Source organism: Psammomys obesus, unplaced genomic scaffold (assembly GCF_907164565.1).
Source record: "Psammomys obesus unplaced genomic scaffold, mPsaObe1.curated_primary_1811, whole genome shotgun sequence".
Lineage (NCBI taxonomy): Eukaryota > Metazoa > Chordata > Mammalia > Rodentia > Muridae > Psammomys > Psammomys obesus.
The window spans coordinates 13,270,875-13,288,137 of record NW_026596162.1 but is presented as its reverse complement, the minus strand read 5'-3'; the positions used below and the strand labels follow the sequence as shown (position 1 = coordinate 13,288,137).

The 17,263-nt window shown below is 47.6% G+C and overlaps 1 protein-coding gene across 2 annotated transcripts in view; it reads left to right on the top strand.

The window, feature by feature from the left end:
• Znf169 (zinc finger protein 169) overlaps positions 1-17,015 on the top strand; it is a 36,457-nt gene extending 19,442 nt beyond the window's left edge. For both annotated transcript variants that reach the window (XM_055595176.1, XM_055595175.1), the window contains exons 3-5: positions 2,345-2,471; positions 2,900-2,995; positions 10,423-17,015. In XM_055595176.1, the coding sequence (XP_055451151.1) occupies positions 2,345-2,471; positions 2,900-2,995; positions 10,423-12,308 (2,109 nt within the window). In that variant the 3' untranslated portion in view covers positions 12,309-17,015. The remainder of the gene's footprint in view (positions 1-2,344; positions 2,472-2,899; positions 2,996-10,422) is intronic.
• Positions 17,016-17,263: the final 248 nt, after the last annotated feature.

The following is a 17,263-nucleotide window of genomic DNA, read 5'->3' as shown; positions in this document are numbered from 1 at the left end:
GGACAAGCATAGAATGTCTGTTTCCTACATTCACTCAATGTAATGCTACAAGTCCTAGCAAGAGCAAAAAAAGCAGGGAAAAACATACATATGATTAACTACAAACTAAAAATGTTATTTTCTTTTTCAGTTATTATTTATTACAATTTATTCACTTTGTATCCTGGCTGTAGCCCCCTCCCTCTTCTCCTAGTCCCACCCACCCTCCCTCTTTGCCTCCTATGTCTCTCTCCCAGTCCACTGATAGGGGAGGTCCTCTTCTCCTTCCCTCTGACCCTAGCCTATCCAGTCTCATCAGGACAGGATGCTTGTCTTCCTCTGTGGCATGGCAAGGTTGTACCACACAGGGAGAGGTGATCAAAGAGCCAGCCACTGAGTTCATGTCAGAGACAACTCCTGTTCCCCTTATTAGGGAACCCACTGGAAATTGAGCAGCCTATGAGCTTCATCTGAGCAGAGCGGTCTAGGTCCTCTCCATGCATGGTCCTTGGTTAGAGTATTGGTCTCTGCAGGACCCCTGTGCTCAGGTATTTTGGCTCTGTTGCTTTCCTTGTGGAGCTCCTGTCATATCCAGGTCTTTCTATCTCCCCATTCTTCCATAAGATTCCCTGCACTCTGCCCAAAGTTTGGCTATGAGTCTCAGCTTCTGTTTGAATACTTCGATGGGTAGAGTCTTTCAGAGGCCCTCTGTGGAAGGCTCCTGTCCTGTTCCTTGTCTTCTCCTACTTCTGATGTCTATCCTGTTTGCCCTTCTGAATGAGGATTAAGCATCTTTCCTAGGGTCCTCCTTGTTGTTTAGTTTCTTTAGGATTATAGATTCTAGTATGTTTATCCTATATTATATGGCTAATATCCATTTATAGATGAGTACATATCATATGTGTCTTTCTGCCTCTGGGTTACTTCATTCAGGATGATTTTTTTCTGGTTCCATTCATTGGCCTGCAGATTTCATGATTTCCTTGTTTTTAATTGTGGAGTAGTATTCCATTGTGTAAATGTACCACAATTTCTGTATCCATATCACATGATAGTTCCCGTAGAAAATCTCAGGGAACTTAGCAGAAAATCTTCTTAGGGCTTGTGAGTGAGTTCGGACAGGTTGTATACAAACAGCTATATCACATACCATGTATATTGTAGCAGTGGATATGCATCCAAAGTGCAGGCCGTTAAAGTCACACACACAATGCAGACAGAAACCCTGAAGTGGAATGCAATAGAAATACTTGTAGGATTGTAATGCTGGGAACTACATTTTGTTAAAGAAATCCTAGTACACATATCCAATATGGTAAGGACTGGAAGATGTGACATAGTAAAGAGGTCGGTGTTCAGCATGTAAAAACACATGGTGTGTTGAGTAGGTTTGTGTCAACTTGACACAAGCAAGCTTTAGTTGTCTGGGAGGAGGAAACCTTGATTGAGAAAGTGGCTCCGTGGGATTGGGGTGTGGGCAGCCAGTTTAACATTTTTTTGGTTAGTGATTGATGGAGAGGGCTAAGTCCATTGTGGGTGGAGCCATCCCAGGGCTGGTGGTCCTCGGTTCTATAGGAAAGCAGGCTGAGCGAGCCCTGAGGAGCAAGCCAGTAAGCAGCACTTCTCCACGGCCTCTGCCTCAGGTTTCTGCCCTGTTTGAGCTCCTGTCCTGGCTTCCTTCAGTGATGGACTACAGTGTGGAAGTGTAAGCCCAATAAATTCTTTCCTATTCAACTTGCTTTTGGGTCATGGTGTTTTATTGCACAAAGAAAACCTAACTAAGACAATGGCAAACAGAAATTCTGCTAAAGTTATAACAGTTTTTGTGGTTGTTTGTAGGTACATACAAGATTACTCTGAAATTTGTATAAGACCCAACAAGGTTTTTAAAAATAGCTATGTAATTTTGTAAGTGAAGTTTAACAGCCCAGTGGTGTGTATCTAACCCCATCTACTCAGGAAGCTGTGGTAGGACAGTCTGGAGTTGAGCCAACATCAACATCACAGCAAGAACCACTTCAAATAAAGAAAAATAAAAAAGTAACGTGGACGGATTCAGTCTTCGTGATTTTAAGCGCTGGTATATAGCTGCAACAATTAAAGGTGTGGGTTTTGAAGGTCTTGCATGTGCCTAGATCAACAGAGCAAAACAGGAAGCCCAGCATTTCTAGGTTCTGTGTATCGAGCTGTCATCCCTCTGTGGATGTTGTCTTCAGCGTACATAGGTAGGGTTGAGGGTTCAAAGCAGGACCTGTAAATGTCATGCTGTTGTATTGGCTCATCCCGTTCTTCCTGCCTTGGTTCTGAACTGGTTACTGGTTTTAGCTCGGCTGCTTTGATGAGCAGGAATGTGTTTTTGTTGCAGGCATTAATGGCCTTCCATGATGTGGCTGTGGCCTTCAGCCAGATGGAGTGGGAGCTGTTGAGTCCAGCTCAGAGGACCCTGTACAGGGAGGTGATGCTGGAGAACTACAGCCACCTGGTGGCCCTGGGTAAGGGGGCTGTGTCAGGCCTTGGAGTTTACCTGTGGGCATCGAAAGTGTCTGGAGTGGCCAGTGTGCCCTGTTCTTTAGAATGTCCATGTTTGGTAGTGAAGTTGTGTGTGTGTGTGTGTGTGCGCGTGCGCGCGCATGCACATTCAATGACTGACGGCGTGTTTCTAGGCTTCTTTCTAGGCGGCACCCTTCAAATATGGGGGGAACTTTATTTACTCGAGAACAGGGCATGATTACCCTGCTCCTGGGCCAGGATTCCCTGCCCTGGCTCATTCTTTCTCAGTATTCTGATATCCTTATATCAGAATATATACTTCTATACTTCCCTTCCGGGTGTGTGACGCTTCCTACATTGGCCTGGAGCTCTGTTATAGCCTCTTAAGACACTAGCTTAAGGTCACCTTGGTTTTGTTTTTTGTCCATAGGAATTGTGTTTTCTAAACCGAAACTCATCACACAGCTGGAGCAAGGGGCGGAACCCTGGAGAGATGGCAGTGGTTGCCTTTTGGACCTTTGTCTGGGTAAGTGGAGGACTGGGCAGATGAGGACGCAAGGCAGTGAGGAGCTCAGTAGGCAAGGAAGCCCCCCCCCCCCCAGGCTCCAGGTAGGGCTGTGCAGCGCTGCCTCCTCCTCCTCCCACCCCCTCATGCTTGCCAGGAGGGGGCACCTCTGGCGGTCTATTTCTCTGCTTGGCTCCAGCGGCACATTGAGGATTTCCTCCTCTGGTGCCTCTGTCAGTCTCGCTTTTGATCTTCAGAACAGTGCCTGCCCTTGGAGACAGACTAGCCTGCTCCTGCTGAACTTCCCTCAGTTTCTGTTCGTGACCCAGAAACTGCTGTACATCACACCCACCGTGTACATTCCCATAGCTTTGTTTTCTTAGTGATGGCTTAGGATTACAGCAAAAGAACTGTAGTACTCTGGCAGCCCTGTGGGCGAGGAGCACATTGTCCACCAGGGGGTAGGCTTGCTGCTTCCGGGACTGTCCTGCTTCCCTGCTTGATTCCTTGTTTACTTTCCGTGACCACCAGTTGCCTTTGTATCTTGCCCCGTGCGTCCCTTAGCACAGCACGTTCTTTTTTGCACGTTTTTAAACTTACCCACTCCTGCTATGTACTCCCTAATTCCTGGCAATTAAATAATGCTACTCTGTATTTGTATGAACACTGGAAGAACTCAAGACCCAGAGCTAGGACTGAAGTAGCTGGTCCATACACAAGTGCATCGAAACTTCCTGAAGCAGGCAGGAACATGCGCTCCAGTGGCAGTGTGGGAATTTTTTTAACACATCCTTACCAACATTTGATGCTGTCTGACCCCATTTCCCCATCTTTTTTGGAATCTCATCGGGGTATAGGTGGCTAAAATTTATATCCTCTCATGTGATCTGTGTCTTTTCCATTAATTTATTTTTGCTTTTAATGGCATTTTAAAAAGGTTTTTGAAACAGGCGCTCACTGTGTAGCAAAGCACCAGCTGGCCTGGGACTCCCTTTGTAGACCAGGCAACTTTGCCTGCAGAGAGCTCTGCCTGCCCCTGCCTCCTGAGAGCTGAGATTAAAGGTGTGTGCCACCACACTCTTATTCTTATTTTGTTTTGCTTTGCTTCTAAATAAACACCCTTAAGGAAACTCACACCCTTCCTGAGAAGCTATCAACTACCTCCTTTCTAACCCATTTCCCTGATGATATATTCATTTGAATTTTCTAGAATTGGTGTAAATTGATTCATATAGGATATAACTGTCTTCTACACTTAGCATAATGACTTTGCATTTTATCTATGTGGTGTACACCGATAACTCATTTTTTATTGGTGAGTAGAATTACCTCATATTGATGTGCCCTGATTTACTTACTGAGTGTATCTGGACATGAAGAGAGCGTGTATTTCTTTAAAGTGACATTGAAGTAAGGGCCAGATTCTCCTACCATGAAAGCCAATCAGGATAGAATAAAAATATCACCCATCACACCAAGAGCCGGGAAATTGCAACCTGAAGATGACAGTGACATTAAGCTGATGAAGTGGCAGGGGTGTGTAGGGAAGTCAGAGATTAGAACTACCTTTCAGGGCCTGGTGGATGCATGACGTGAATTTAGCACTTGGCTGAGGTAGAATAATGGCAAGAATCGCAGCCTGGGTTATAGAGTGAGTTCAGGGCCAACCTGAACAACTGGAGACCTTCAAAATGAAAGGGGCACAGTTCATGGTTAAAGCGCTGGCCTTGAATGCACAAGGCCTCGGGTACCATCCCTAATTCTGAATAATTAAGCATTCTAAGGATTTTCCACTTTTTACAATGTACTCTTGAAACAAATAAAAAGAGTATAAAAATATCAGCAAAGAAATATTTTACACAAAAGATACATCTGCAGTTGCGTTACTGAAATATACAATAGAGAGTGTGAACTCACTGGAGGGGCTTAGCTATAGAGTTAGAACACAGAATGGAATTAGTGAACTTGTCGTGTATCTTGAGACAGGGTCTCACTGTAACCTGTGCGGCCTTGATCTGACTTGTCTAGATCCACTTGTCTGCCTCCTGAGTGGTGGGACTGAATATACGCACCACTACATCCAAGTGGAATCAGTGAACTTGATTCCAGAACAATAAAATGTCATAAAAATGAACAAAGAAAGGAAATAGACTGAAAAAAGACTGGTTTCAGAGACTTCTGGGATAAAAACAAGAGAGCACTTGTGTCATCAGAATCCAGAAAGGATACTGAAAAATATTTGAGAAAACCATGGTTGAATACTTACTGAAATATATAAACATATAGACACAAAAAGCCATAATAACAGTAAATAAGCTTATATGCATAAACACTGAGACACATGATAAATACAGTTTTAGAAACTAAAAATAGAAGAAAAATCTGGAAGGCTTCAGGAGAGGAAAATGTCTTGGCTATAGAGCATTTGTCATTTGAACAAATAAGGTCAATGAGGACATGACAGGAATTTTCTTCAAGTGCCGAAAGGATTGTAAATTCTACACCTAGCAAAACTATCTCAAAACTATCGAGAAATAAAAGGAAAATGATTCATTGCTATTCACAGAAATAAAGAATTTTTGACACATGGTATATTAAACTCTAGGTAAGGAAATTCTTCAAAAAGATGGACATGGTAAAAGAAGTAATTCTGCTCTCATCCCTAACATCAAAATTCAAACCCAGAATCACAACGACTACAAAAAAAAACCCGTTTAAAAAAAGAGAAGTCCTGGAGCCTAAGCATTAGAAAGAAGAAGAAAAAACTTAAAGAGTACAAATATGGCACTGCAGTAGAATGTCCTTTTCTTTTAAAGTTTTTTTGCAGCTATACTGATGATTAAATCATAAGTTTTTACCTTACTACAATTTCTTTAAAAAGTATGATGAGAGTACAGAAGATAATGAAACCTAAACAAAGGTAATATTTTCTCTACTTCAGGTGGTAAAATGTTGATAGGTGTACTCGGGCAGCTTCCCTCTGTGGGCTTTTCTTTGAGCCTTGTGTGTTAGGGTTAGGATATTTCTATTCTACCATTGACAGAAGAAAGGGGGATAGACACCAAGCAAAACACAAAGTAGGTAGACAAATGGTTATGGCTCAAAGATAATTCTCTTGGGCTTGCTCTGCCCTCAGGCTCACAGAGGCAATGGCCAGGTCCTCCATCAACTTGTGTCAGGGGTTCCATTCCTAGAATTCTGCCAAGCCCCATCCCATGCCATCAGCCAGGGGTCAAATGCCTTCTCAGAACTACTGTGGTACCTTTCCCTTTGAAACCAGTGTGGAGGTCTGCTTGTCTACTTGTGGACTATCTCTGTGGTGGAAATGACACTGGTTTGATTTGGGGGGCCATTCTCTATTTTTTTTTTTTTGAAGCACAGTGCATGTTTACATCAAAATAGGTCTGCTAAAAATGAACTAGTAAAGGACCAAATTAGTAAATGAACTGAATAGACAGTTGTCAAAGGAAGAAAAACAAGTGAGCAGTAAATGTGTGGAGAAGTATGCAACATCTTTAGCCATCAGGGAGTTGCAAATTAAAGTTGCATTTGATTCCATTTTACCTCCATCAGAATGGTTATTATCAGAAAAACAAAACAAAACAGCATAGATGCTAGTGAGGATGTGGGGAAAAGGAACCCCTATGTACAGCCAATGAGAATATAAACACATGCAGCCTCTACGGAAATCAGTATGACAGGTCCTCAAGAAACTAGAAGTAGAGCTATTGTAGGACTCAGCTGTATCACTCCTAGGTATATACCAAAGGGATTTGCAGGTTGAGGAAGGTGACTGAGAATCATTGTTAAACAAAATAAGCCAGAGTGCTCACACACACAGTCTCTCCTCTCTGTGTGTCACAAAACTTAATGGGATCAATTGTAAAGTGGAGGATACACTTAAGGGAAGTGGGAAATGGAGAAAGTAACGGAATATACGTAATAAAGCAGAAGTTGGAAGGAAGAACCAGCTAGAGGGAGTATAGGGAAGATGGTGGGTGAGGAATCGAGGGGGTGTCATGACATACATATATGAAGGTGCCATGATGAAAAAGCCTAATTTACAAAATCCGTAATATTAAAAAACCAAGTTCTTCTGACAAGAGCTTTAGACTCCAAGAAGTACGGCAGCCTTTCTCCGCTTTATCCTATTTTCCTGTTCTCTCTTTTTTTTTTTTTTCCTGTTCTCTTTTGGTCCACCTGGCAGTGTTTCTGGGCCGGGACCCCGTGTCTGTGGTAGGCTTCTGCCATTGTGGGTGGCTATATGGTGCACGAAAGGCTGGCTAGTGATACTCGGTATTTTCTTCAGAACAAGCCTTCTTGTCTTTCCATTCTGCATAAGCTGAAAAGATTCCTTTTAACAATTCAATTAATTTCTTGCATCTTACACTAAAGTGGTAAGGACGATCCAAGCTGCAGCTGTAATGCTTTGCTCAGGAAATTTCTCAGCTAAATATTTCACTGTGCATTAAGTGTACTCTTCCACAAAAACTGGAACACAGTTCAGAAAGTTGTTTTCCACATCTCCTATCAACACTTCCCCTAGGCCCATTTTAGTGTATCCTCGCCTCTGTCACCCAGTTCTGAAGCACTGCCACATTTTTCCATGTGACAGAAATATTTACTTATTGGTACCAAAAATCTATTTTTCTTCAGAGAGATAGCACAAGTTCCAGAAGGATGGAGGTGTTCCCAGAGAATTGGCTCACACAGTGAAGGGGTCTGACAGTCGTCCGGATTTGCAGTCAGCCAGCTGCAGCTCTGCAAGGAGTGAAGCAGCTCAGAGAACTGTGGGCCAGGACTTGTGCTCGAGTTGGGAAAGTGGGAAACTATTTCAAGTAGGAAGGCACTCAGGAGCAGAATTCTCTTATTGGGAATTTAGTCCTCTTCAGACCTGTGCATGATGGGATGAGAGTCACTCATTTATTATGTATACAGTGTTCTGCCTGCACGCCAGAAGGTACTGGATCTCATTATAGATGGTGTAAGCCACCATATGGTTCTGGGAATTAAACTCAGGACCTTTTGAAGAACAGCCAGTGCTCTTAACCTCTGAGCAGTCTCTCTAGCTCTGACTCACGTTAAAGAAGGCAAGTCCCATCACTTTCAGTTTAAATTTGCCACATTGCTTCACTGCCAAGTGAACTAGGAGGGCAGATAGCCTTATCAGGAGCTACGCCTCCCCTAAGGGCGATGGTGGGCGTGTTTAGGGCAGTGGCCACATTAACACCAGACTCTTAACAACTCCCCTGCTGCTGAAGTCACACAGAAAGATGAACAGTGGACATGACTACTATTTATTGTTATGGGTTCAGGAATAGGTGTACACTGACCACTCATACTAGATTGATGGAAGTTTAATGAACACTGAACAAAGAACTGTCCGGTTAGGGCCACATCCGGTCTTGGGAGACAGTGAAGCCAGTCTGTCTTTAAGACAGGTTTTGTTTTTTTGTTTTTTTTAATTTTTTATTTTTAAAAACGAAAAACCATAGCGAGCTAAGGAGGTCACCAGGTGTAGGAAGTGGGGTGGGGGGCCAGCATTACATTATTTTGACCAGTTAAAACATTTCAAGTACATTGTATCTTGATAGCTAGATAAAACATTTGAAGCTGATTGGCTAGGATATAGGCTTGGGGACTTTCCAGTTCCCCATCATTCCAGAAGGAAGGAATATAGCAGGATGTTGCGGTCTTAACTCTAACAGAACATATATTTACCTTTGAATCACGCAGAACATGCACTTACATCTATTGTTTTATCTAAGCAGCAAGTATTGAACTATTGAATTGTACTCCCTTTTCAGGCTCATAGGGCCTGAGAACCTGAACTTAATTTCACCTTATGATCAAAATGGAGACTTAAAAACAAAATGGCTTCTGCTTTGTCAAAGACAAAAGTAGGTGTTAACAAGAGAATGTTAACAGAGGAGCTACAGTTACGCTGAGAACTAAAGGAGGTCTCAAGAGAGGGTCTACAGAGTTTAAGCAGGTTAACAAGTTACAACATTACAACCAAGTGGGAATATTGGTAAGACACGGCAGGGGAACCTTTTCTTCCGTTGAAATCTCAGGCAAGTAGTCAGCAGTATGTTCTTAAAGCTGTTAAAAACTCCAGAATTACAGAAACTGTGTGTTGTTCCATGCTAAACATTGAACCCAGGGCCTTGTGTATATCAAATGTGCCCTGCTGGTCAGCTATAAATAGCTGATAGCTGGGAATGCAGACAACTGCCAGGAGTTCTGTTAATATGGACAAACTAGCTTAGTAAAGTGAGTTAGTGAGCCGAGTTAGAACACACTGCCTGATGAGATGCTGACCACTTCTGGGGGCCAGACCTGGGTACCAAGGCTGAAAGTTAACTTTCACAGTTGAAGGCCTCAAGGAACAGCATTAGTAATTGCCATGTAGAGCCTGTTCAGCCAGTAGAGACACCCAGAGAGGCAGCTCTTTGAGCAGTTTTCTTGAGAGAGAGAACAGAGGAACTTAGGGGTTAGGCAGGAAGCTTCATGGCAGTTACTATTACTAAATGCCTCAGTGTTTTTAGATCAGGGCAAGTGAATCACGGGTGTAACGGGGGCTCTGCAAACGTCTCTGGTTAAAGGTTCACAGTGTGTTTTAGACTGTGTGATGTGTTCCTGTCTGGTGTGGAAGGAGATTCAGGTGGTGCGCGTTAATAACTGACCGTGGTCCAACAGCCTATAAACCAGTTGGCAGCCCTGTTCTTGCAGGTGGTTCACAAACGTCTTGCTTTGTATTCGTCGGGAAGGGTCAGGTGGGTCTGGAGAGGCTGGACATTGGTGCTCAGTCAGAGCTCATCAGGTTTTTTATAATCAGGTCCAAGTGGACAGGGACCAATTGTAGTGGAGCAGTGTACTGGCTTGTTATCTCCCAGGCTGGCCCTGTTACCAGGGGGAAACGCTTGTCCTTTAGGACTTGAAGAAAATCCAACGGCGTCTTGGAGTAATTAGGCCGCCGGAGCCAGATTCCTTTAAGGCTCATAAGCCGAGGCCATGGCACCACACTCGGCTGCGTTTTCTGAGTGAGCGCAACCAGCTTATTGTTTTCTTGCGGGTGAGGGAACATTGAGCTTAATATCACATATAGATCTCTAACACTGGCTTACGCCACCTCTCCCGCTGGAGGAAACCTTTAGGTAGACAACTTCAGACATGGCCCCTTTCTTTCACAGCAGAGAAAATCACTGGAGAAACTTGTGGTAACTCACTAAGAGCAGCAAGTATTCTTGGACGCTCATGCTGTTAGCAAGCTTGATTGCGGCAGTTTACAGAGCGGACGTCGCCCTTGAAGCTTTTCCGTGTTCTAGTTTTCCTGACGTTCAGAGCTGAGCTAAGGCTCAGGCTTGTAGAGGGGCGCTTGCCGTGCGCGTCCGTGCCCTCGTTGTTGGGGACCTCTGCGATTCTGACCAGTGCTCTCTCTCCGGCAGAACCCAGGATGGAATCAGAGGCCCATGTCCCCTGCCCGATACCCTTTGCCAGTCCGGAAGTCCTCCGAGCGTGTGTGCCGAGCGGACAGCCCCCTCACGCCTGCCCAGGCCCACCGGCAGGCAGCAGGCTGCAGTCGGAAGCTCCGGGCTGCCCCCGCGGCGGAGGCGGCGAGGAGGCAGACAGCGGCGACGCCCTCCCGCAGAGGGCGAGCCCCAGCCCGTGCCGGGGCCACGCAGCCTGCTGGGCGGAGGGCAGCGGGACGGACCCCGGCCTGGCGCGGGCAGGGCTCCCCGACAGGGCGGGCGCGGTGTGGCGCGGACCCGGGGAGTCCCAGCCCGGAGCGCTCCTCCACGGAGCTTTCCCGCTGGCCCCGGCCTATCCTGACTTCGGACGGGGCTTCTGCCAGGGGTCGGAGGTCACGCCGCTGCAGCCGCTGCCCGGGGCGGAGAAGCCTTACTCGTGCTCCGAGTGCGGGCACCAGTTCGCCCACAAGGCCTCGCTCACCGTGCACCAGCGGAAGCACTCGGGGGAGAAGCCGCACGTGTGCGAGCAGTGCGGGCGGGGCTTCATGTACGTGTCGTCGCTCAACAGCCACAAGAAGGTCGTCCACTCCGGGGAGCGGCCGCTGGCGTGCGCCGAGTGCGGCCGCGGCTTCCGCCAGCAGATCGACCTCCTGCTCCACCAGCGCACCCACCTGGCCCAGAAGCCCTTCGCCTGCCCCGAGTGCGGCCGCGGCTTCTGCCGGAAGGCCTCGCTCATCCAGCACCGCTGGAGCGCGCACTCGGGCGAGAACCCCTTCCTGTGCCCCGTGTGCGGCCGCGGCTTCCGGCTGCTGTCCAGGCTCCTCACCCACCAGGTCACGCACTCGGGCGAGAAGCCCTACGCCTGCCCCGACTGCGGGAAGCGCTTCGGCCAGAGGGGCACGCTCATCCGGCACCGGAAGACGCACACCGGGGAGAAGCCGCACGTGTGCGCCCAGTGCGGCTGGGGCTTCACGCAGAAGGTCAACCTCGTCCGGCACCAGCGGGTCCACGCGGAGGTGAGGCCCTACCTGTGCCCCGAGTGCGGGCGCGCCTTCGAGTTCAAGTCCCTCCTCACCAGGCACCGGAAGACGCACACGGGGGAGAAGCCCTATGTGTGCGCCCAGTGCGGCCGGGGCTTCAGCCAGAAGTTCAACCTCCTCGGCCACCAGAGGGTGCACGCGGGGGAGCTGCCTTTCCTGTGCCCCGAGTGCGGGCGCGCCTTCCTCAAGAAGGCCACGCTCGTCCGGCACCAGCGGACCCACGCGGGCTGGGAGAAGCCCTACCGGTGCGCAGAGTGCGGGCGCGCCTTCGAGTTCAAGTCCCTCCTCACCAGGCACCAGAAGACGCACACCGGGGAGAAGCCGCACGTGTGCGCCCAGTGCGGCCGGGCGTTCAGCCAGAAGTTCAACCTCATCGGCCACCAGAAGACGCACACGGGGGAGAAGCCCTACGCGTGTCCGCAGTGCGGCCAGAGTTTCAGGCAGAAGTTCAACCTCCTTCGGCACCAGAGGATCCACACGGGGGAGAAGCCGTTCCTGTGCGCCGAGTGCGGGCACGCCTTCGGGAAGAAGGTCTCTCTCCTCCGGCACCAGAGGACCCACGGGGAGGAGAAGCCTTACCAGTGCCCGGAGTGCGGGCGCGCCTTTGAGTTCAAGTCCCTCCTCCTCAGACACCAGAAGACGCACACGGGGGAGAAGCCCTACGTGTGCGCCCAGTGTGGCAAGGCGTTCAGTCAGAAGTTCAACCTCATCGGGCACCAGAGGAGCCACACGGGGGAGAAGCCCTACCCGTGCCCCCAGTGCGGGCGCGCCTTTGGTTTTAAGTCACTTCTCACCAGGCACCAGAGGACACACTCCAAGTAGGAGCCTCCTGTGGACATCCTGTGAGGTTAGGGGCTGCATGGGGTGTCACCTCTGGCTAGAGGACTCAGGCCAGTCTGTAGGGAAGCCATTCGGTTTGGTTTTAACTCTGCCCTCTTTAGCCGTACTCTGGGAAGAAGTCCTCGGTGTGCAGGGATTGTGGGGGTGGCGTTAGCCGGAAGTTTGACCTCCGCAGACATCAACTCCGAGCAGGAGAAGTGTTTGGCTGGCCTGTTGTCTTCCTTTCCCCAGGAGCGTAAGGCTGGCAGAAATCACTAGTGACTGTTCCACTTTCCTGAAATGGAGTAGGGGGAATATCCTTGCTTGTTCATGAAATCATTGGTTTATGGTTTACTTTCTTCAGTTAGCAGTATGTGTTAGTTTTCTAAGGCTCCCTAACAAAGTACTGCAAAACAAAACAAACAGAAACTTACTTTGTCACATTACGTGGAGCCTGGGAGTCATTTGTCAGGCTGGCTCAGGTGTGGCCCCACACCTCTCCACAGCTGTTGGATGCCTTCCTGCTTCGCCATACTGGCACAGGACCCTCTCTCCTGTACAAGCTTTTCTGGTGCAGGACCAGATGACCTTCTCTAACTTTAGTTACTTTTTAAATGTAATTTTAAAGATCTAATCACTTTTTGCTCAATAATTCCCTGAACTTATCTCTGCCCTCATGTTTTGTTAGTTGCAGCAAGAGCAAGTAAGGCCACACTTTGATAATCTGTAGGGCTTTCATCTGAGTATTTTGTACTTACAGTTCTTAAAATACCCCCTTTTGGGGCCATCAAGATGGCTCAGCAGATAAAGGCATGTGGCACAGAAGCCTGGGGACCTGAGTTTGATCCCTGGAATCTGCACAGAAGGAGAGAACCAGCTCCACAGTTACCCTCTGACCTCCAGACACACTGTGGCCTGTGTACTCGCTAGTGACGATAAACACTCCATCCTGTGATACGCGAGCACTCAATTCAGCCAAGTTCCTTGCCGCTGTATAGCAAGGGTACTGTACCCAGTCTTTTTCCACCCGTCATCCTCCCCCAGCCCCTGTCAGCAGCTGGGAAAGAAGGCTAGAGGGAAGGAGGGAGGAAGGAAGAGAGAGATCCGTTTCTAATCTGTTTTTTTCTTTGAGTACGACTGCTAACGAACTACAACCACCTCCACCTAGCTTCGCCCTAGCATTTATGTACCCTCTGAAAAAGTCCCAGAATCCCTCATGTCAAACAATGGAAGAATGTACCTGCAGCTGGCAAAACCACGCTTCTGCTAGAGCACGAGGCGAATGATAGTCACCTGCTGGGGGCAGCTCCTGTCAGCACGCCTGGGATGCAAACAAAAACATTTTTAGAACATTTCCGTGTTTTTAAAAAGAAACTGAAATTTTAGAATTCTCACTGTAGGATACCGGTTTTTAAGTCCGGTGTATCTGATGCCTGTCTGAGACCTTGTCAGAATTACTTCACACATGCGCCTCAAACGGAGTCTAGCCTCCACATACATAATTCCAAGCATGAACACATTTTTAGGTTTGTTATGACAATATCTCACTCTTGGTTCTAAAATCCGTATTAGCTAGGGTTACCATAGCACTTTCCCCATTCCTTCTCTTTCCCCATTCTTGCCCCCAACCCCATCCCTTCCTACCTTCATTTTTTTGAGACAGGGTCTCATGTAGCCCAGGAAGGCCCTGAGCTGACCATGTAGCCAAGACTGGCGTCAAACCCCACTCTTACCTTCCTCCCCAATGCTGGGTTTACACGTCTGTGCAACAATGCCCGACCTTTCCAGTCTTACAAAGACACTTCATATTAGATTAGGCCCAGACCTTACACATTTCTGGACCTCTTTAAATGTTCTACCTCCAAACACAATCACATCATCGCAGCTTTAACACATGAACCGAGCTTGGAGTGGGACATGGTTCAACACAACAGTATTCTCCCTCCGTTCCCAAAGTTGTGACTAGCCATCAGCTCCGGCCATGAGATGTTCTTGACCATTCCCTTCCTCCACCGTGGTAAAGATGTCAGGAACCACTAGTAAATGCTCTGCTTTTCTGATGGGGAGGGAGGAGAGTTGCATTTCCTCACCCATCACGAGGTACTCGATGTGTGCTTTTTTCATGGCAGCCCTCTGTACTTCATACTCTTTAAATAAACTGGTTCTCTGAAAAGCTGCTCACCCAGCTATAGACCACACTGTGATCTACTGTGGAGTATTCTCGGGCATTGAACTTCTTGGGAGCCGTGGAGCATTTACACTGCACATTCATTCTGGGTCCTTCCTCTTTAAAGTGAGTAATGTCTTGAACCTCACTTTCTTGAAAGGTTCTCCAGTGTGACTGTCCTGGAACTCACTACATGGACCATGCTGGCCTCAAATTTGGAGATTTGCCTGTCTCTGACGCCCTAGTATTGGGATTAAGGGCCTGTGCCACCACTGCCCAGCCAGGCATTTGTTTTTATCCTGTGTGCACTCCGAAGGCTCGTCTCATTTAGCTGTGCCCTCATGCCAGTGTCCAGCCTGAGGAGTCACACCCTTCAGTCACAAACTTCCTTAGTCCTCCAGCCAGGAGTGAAGCGTCCGAGGCCACCCACCTTTTACATCTAGCCCCAGGCAATACTTCTCAAGTCCCTTTTCTCTAATCTTCAGAGTCAAAGGTCCTTAATCCTGAAAAGTACACACTCTAGGTTTGGCCCCAGCCTGGTCCCCATGACGTCACATTCACCATAGGATCGGTCAGGACTTGGAAGGTTTCCTGGCTCAGGTGAGGTTTCCCCAGAATGAAACCAAACGATTTCAGTGTGGAAGAGTCAGAGCCTGGGGAGGATGGATGGAAGAATGGTAAATGGGTATCACTGGCCCTGCCATGCACCTGGGGATGTCCAGGCTTGCTTGGTATCCTGGCCAGCCTGACGGGGGTGGGGGGGGGCTAGGAATATTTGGGGATGGGACCTTACTTCTGAGCCTCTTTGCCTAATCTTCTCAAGTGGCCTGGACTGAGAGTGACATGTGTATGTGGTGTGGAATCGGCTCACATCAAAAGTTTTAAAAATTTCATTTTCGAAGTGGACACCAACATATGTATCTACCATTTACCTCAGTAGTTTGATCAAATCTACCTCTTGTTCCCTTTCATCTAATTCCTCCTCTCTCCAGCAAGCTTTTCCTTTCCAACTTTATGTGCTTTCTGTCTTAAAAGAAAATTTAATAACCATGGTTCTAGTTGCTTTTCTGTTGCTGTGATAAAACACCACAACCAGAGGGAACCTAAGCACGAGAGAGTTCATGTTGAGTGACGTCTCCAGAGGGATGAAGAGTCTGTGATGGTGGCCTGGAGGCTTGCTAATGAGGCAGGCATGGCGGCTGGGCGGGATGCCGAGGGCTCGTGCTTTGCTGTTAGCTCGGGGTGTAGAGCACAGCACTCTTAAAAGCTCACCCCAGGAACATGCTTCCTCCAGCAAGGCTGAACCTCCCAACTGTCCCCAAACAGCACTGCCAAGTGGGGACCCAGTGTTCAAACTCCCGAGAGTCTGGGGTACAGCTTCTCGTTCAAATCACCACACCACTTCCCCAGCCATGCTAGGGAGTTTAGGCTGGGTCATGTTCAAAGTCTTGTGCATCCAGTTGCATGGCTGAGCGTTCACGTGTGCAGCTGTACTGTCCTGTCTGGCACAAACACTGTTTTGCTCCAGAGCCTCCCTCTGGCTCTTATAATCTCTCTGCCCCTCCCCCAACCCCTTTTTGTGGGCCTTTATATTAATTTCCAGCTACGGCAAAAAGAAGATTCTCAGATGAGGGTTGAGAAGTGCGCAAATACGTAGGTGTAAAAATAAGAAATCTGGGGCTAAAAGTTTATTACTCAGCAGTCTAACAGTATAGTGGGTTCTGCCACAGGGCCAATGACTTAGCCAATGGAGTATTTTTGGCACCCATCACGGGCTCCATCTGTGGAGCGGGCTTCACAGCCAAGGAGAAAGTAGCCGGTTACTTCCGTAACATTCATGCCACAGTTGCATGACTGAGCGTGTCTTGCTGGGTCAGTCATTGTGGTAGCTTGCGGGGCTCACACCTAGGTAAGATGGTTGATGATTTTTTTTCTCCCCCGATCGTGTGCATAGAACTTTCTAGCATGCTGAAAGCTCTCCAGGAGGGATGGAATTTTCACACTGTTACCAGCTTCATTTCTCCATGTCCCGTGACACAGGCAGATAGTGGTTCGAGCAATAGTATTTTACTATCAAGTTCTGAATAGCTCAGAACAATGGCACTTGCCATAACCTTTTTGAGGGAGTGGTGTCTAACCCTCATTGACCAACAACTTCAGGTAAGCCATACCTGGCACTAAACTTTTTGATAGCCAGTGGTATGTGGGAGAGGCATTGTCACCTGTTAGAGGGTGACTCCCTTTGCTCCCCTCCCCTTTATATATGCCTGTGTATATGCCTCAGGAAGCTTCTGAAGTACAAGTTTCCGTGTGGCACTCTCAGAAGTCTTTCGTATTAGTTATCCTTCATCAAACTCCCTTATCTACACATCCACACAGCTCTGTTTTTCCAAGATTTATTTGTGTGTGTGTGTGTGTGTGTGTGTGTGTGTGTGTGTGTGTGCGTGCGTGTGCAGATGCCTGTGGAGGCCTCAAGAGGGCATTGGATCCCCTGAAGTGGAGTTAAAAATGCAAGGGTTTTGTTTTTCTTCTTTTTTGTTTTGTTTTTGTCCACTCACTGAAAATAGTGATATATAAATTAAAAATAGAAAAAAACAAAATCCGACCTTGTGTTTCTTTTTTGATACAGCACCCCTAGATAAATACGAAACTACGCAGGCTTGGTGATGCAAGCATAACAAGACTTTTAGTTGGGATAGTAGGAAACCACACATGAAATAAACAGTAGAGTTTTGTAGAAAGGGTCACACAACCACAGCTACTCAGCTTTGGGAAAACAAAACAAAAACAA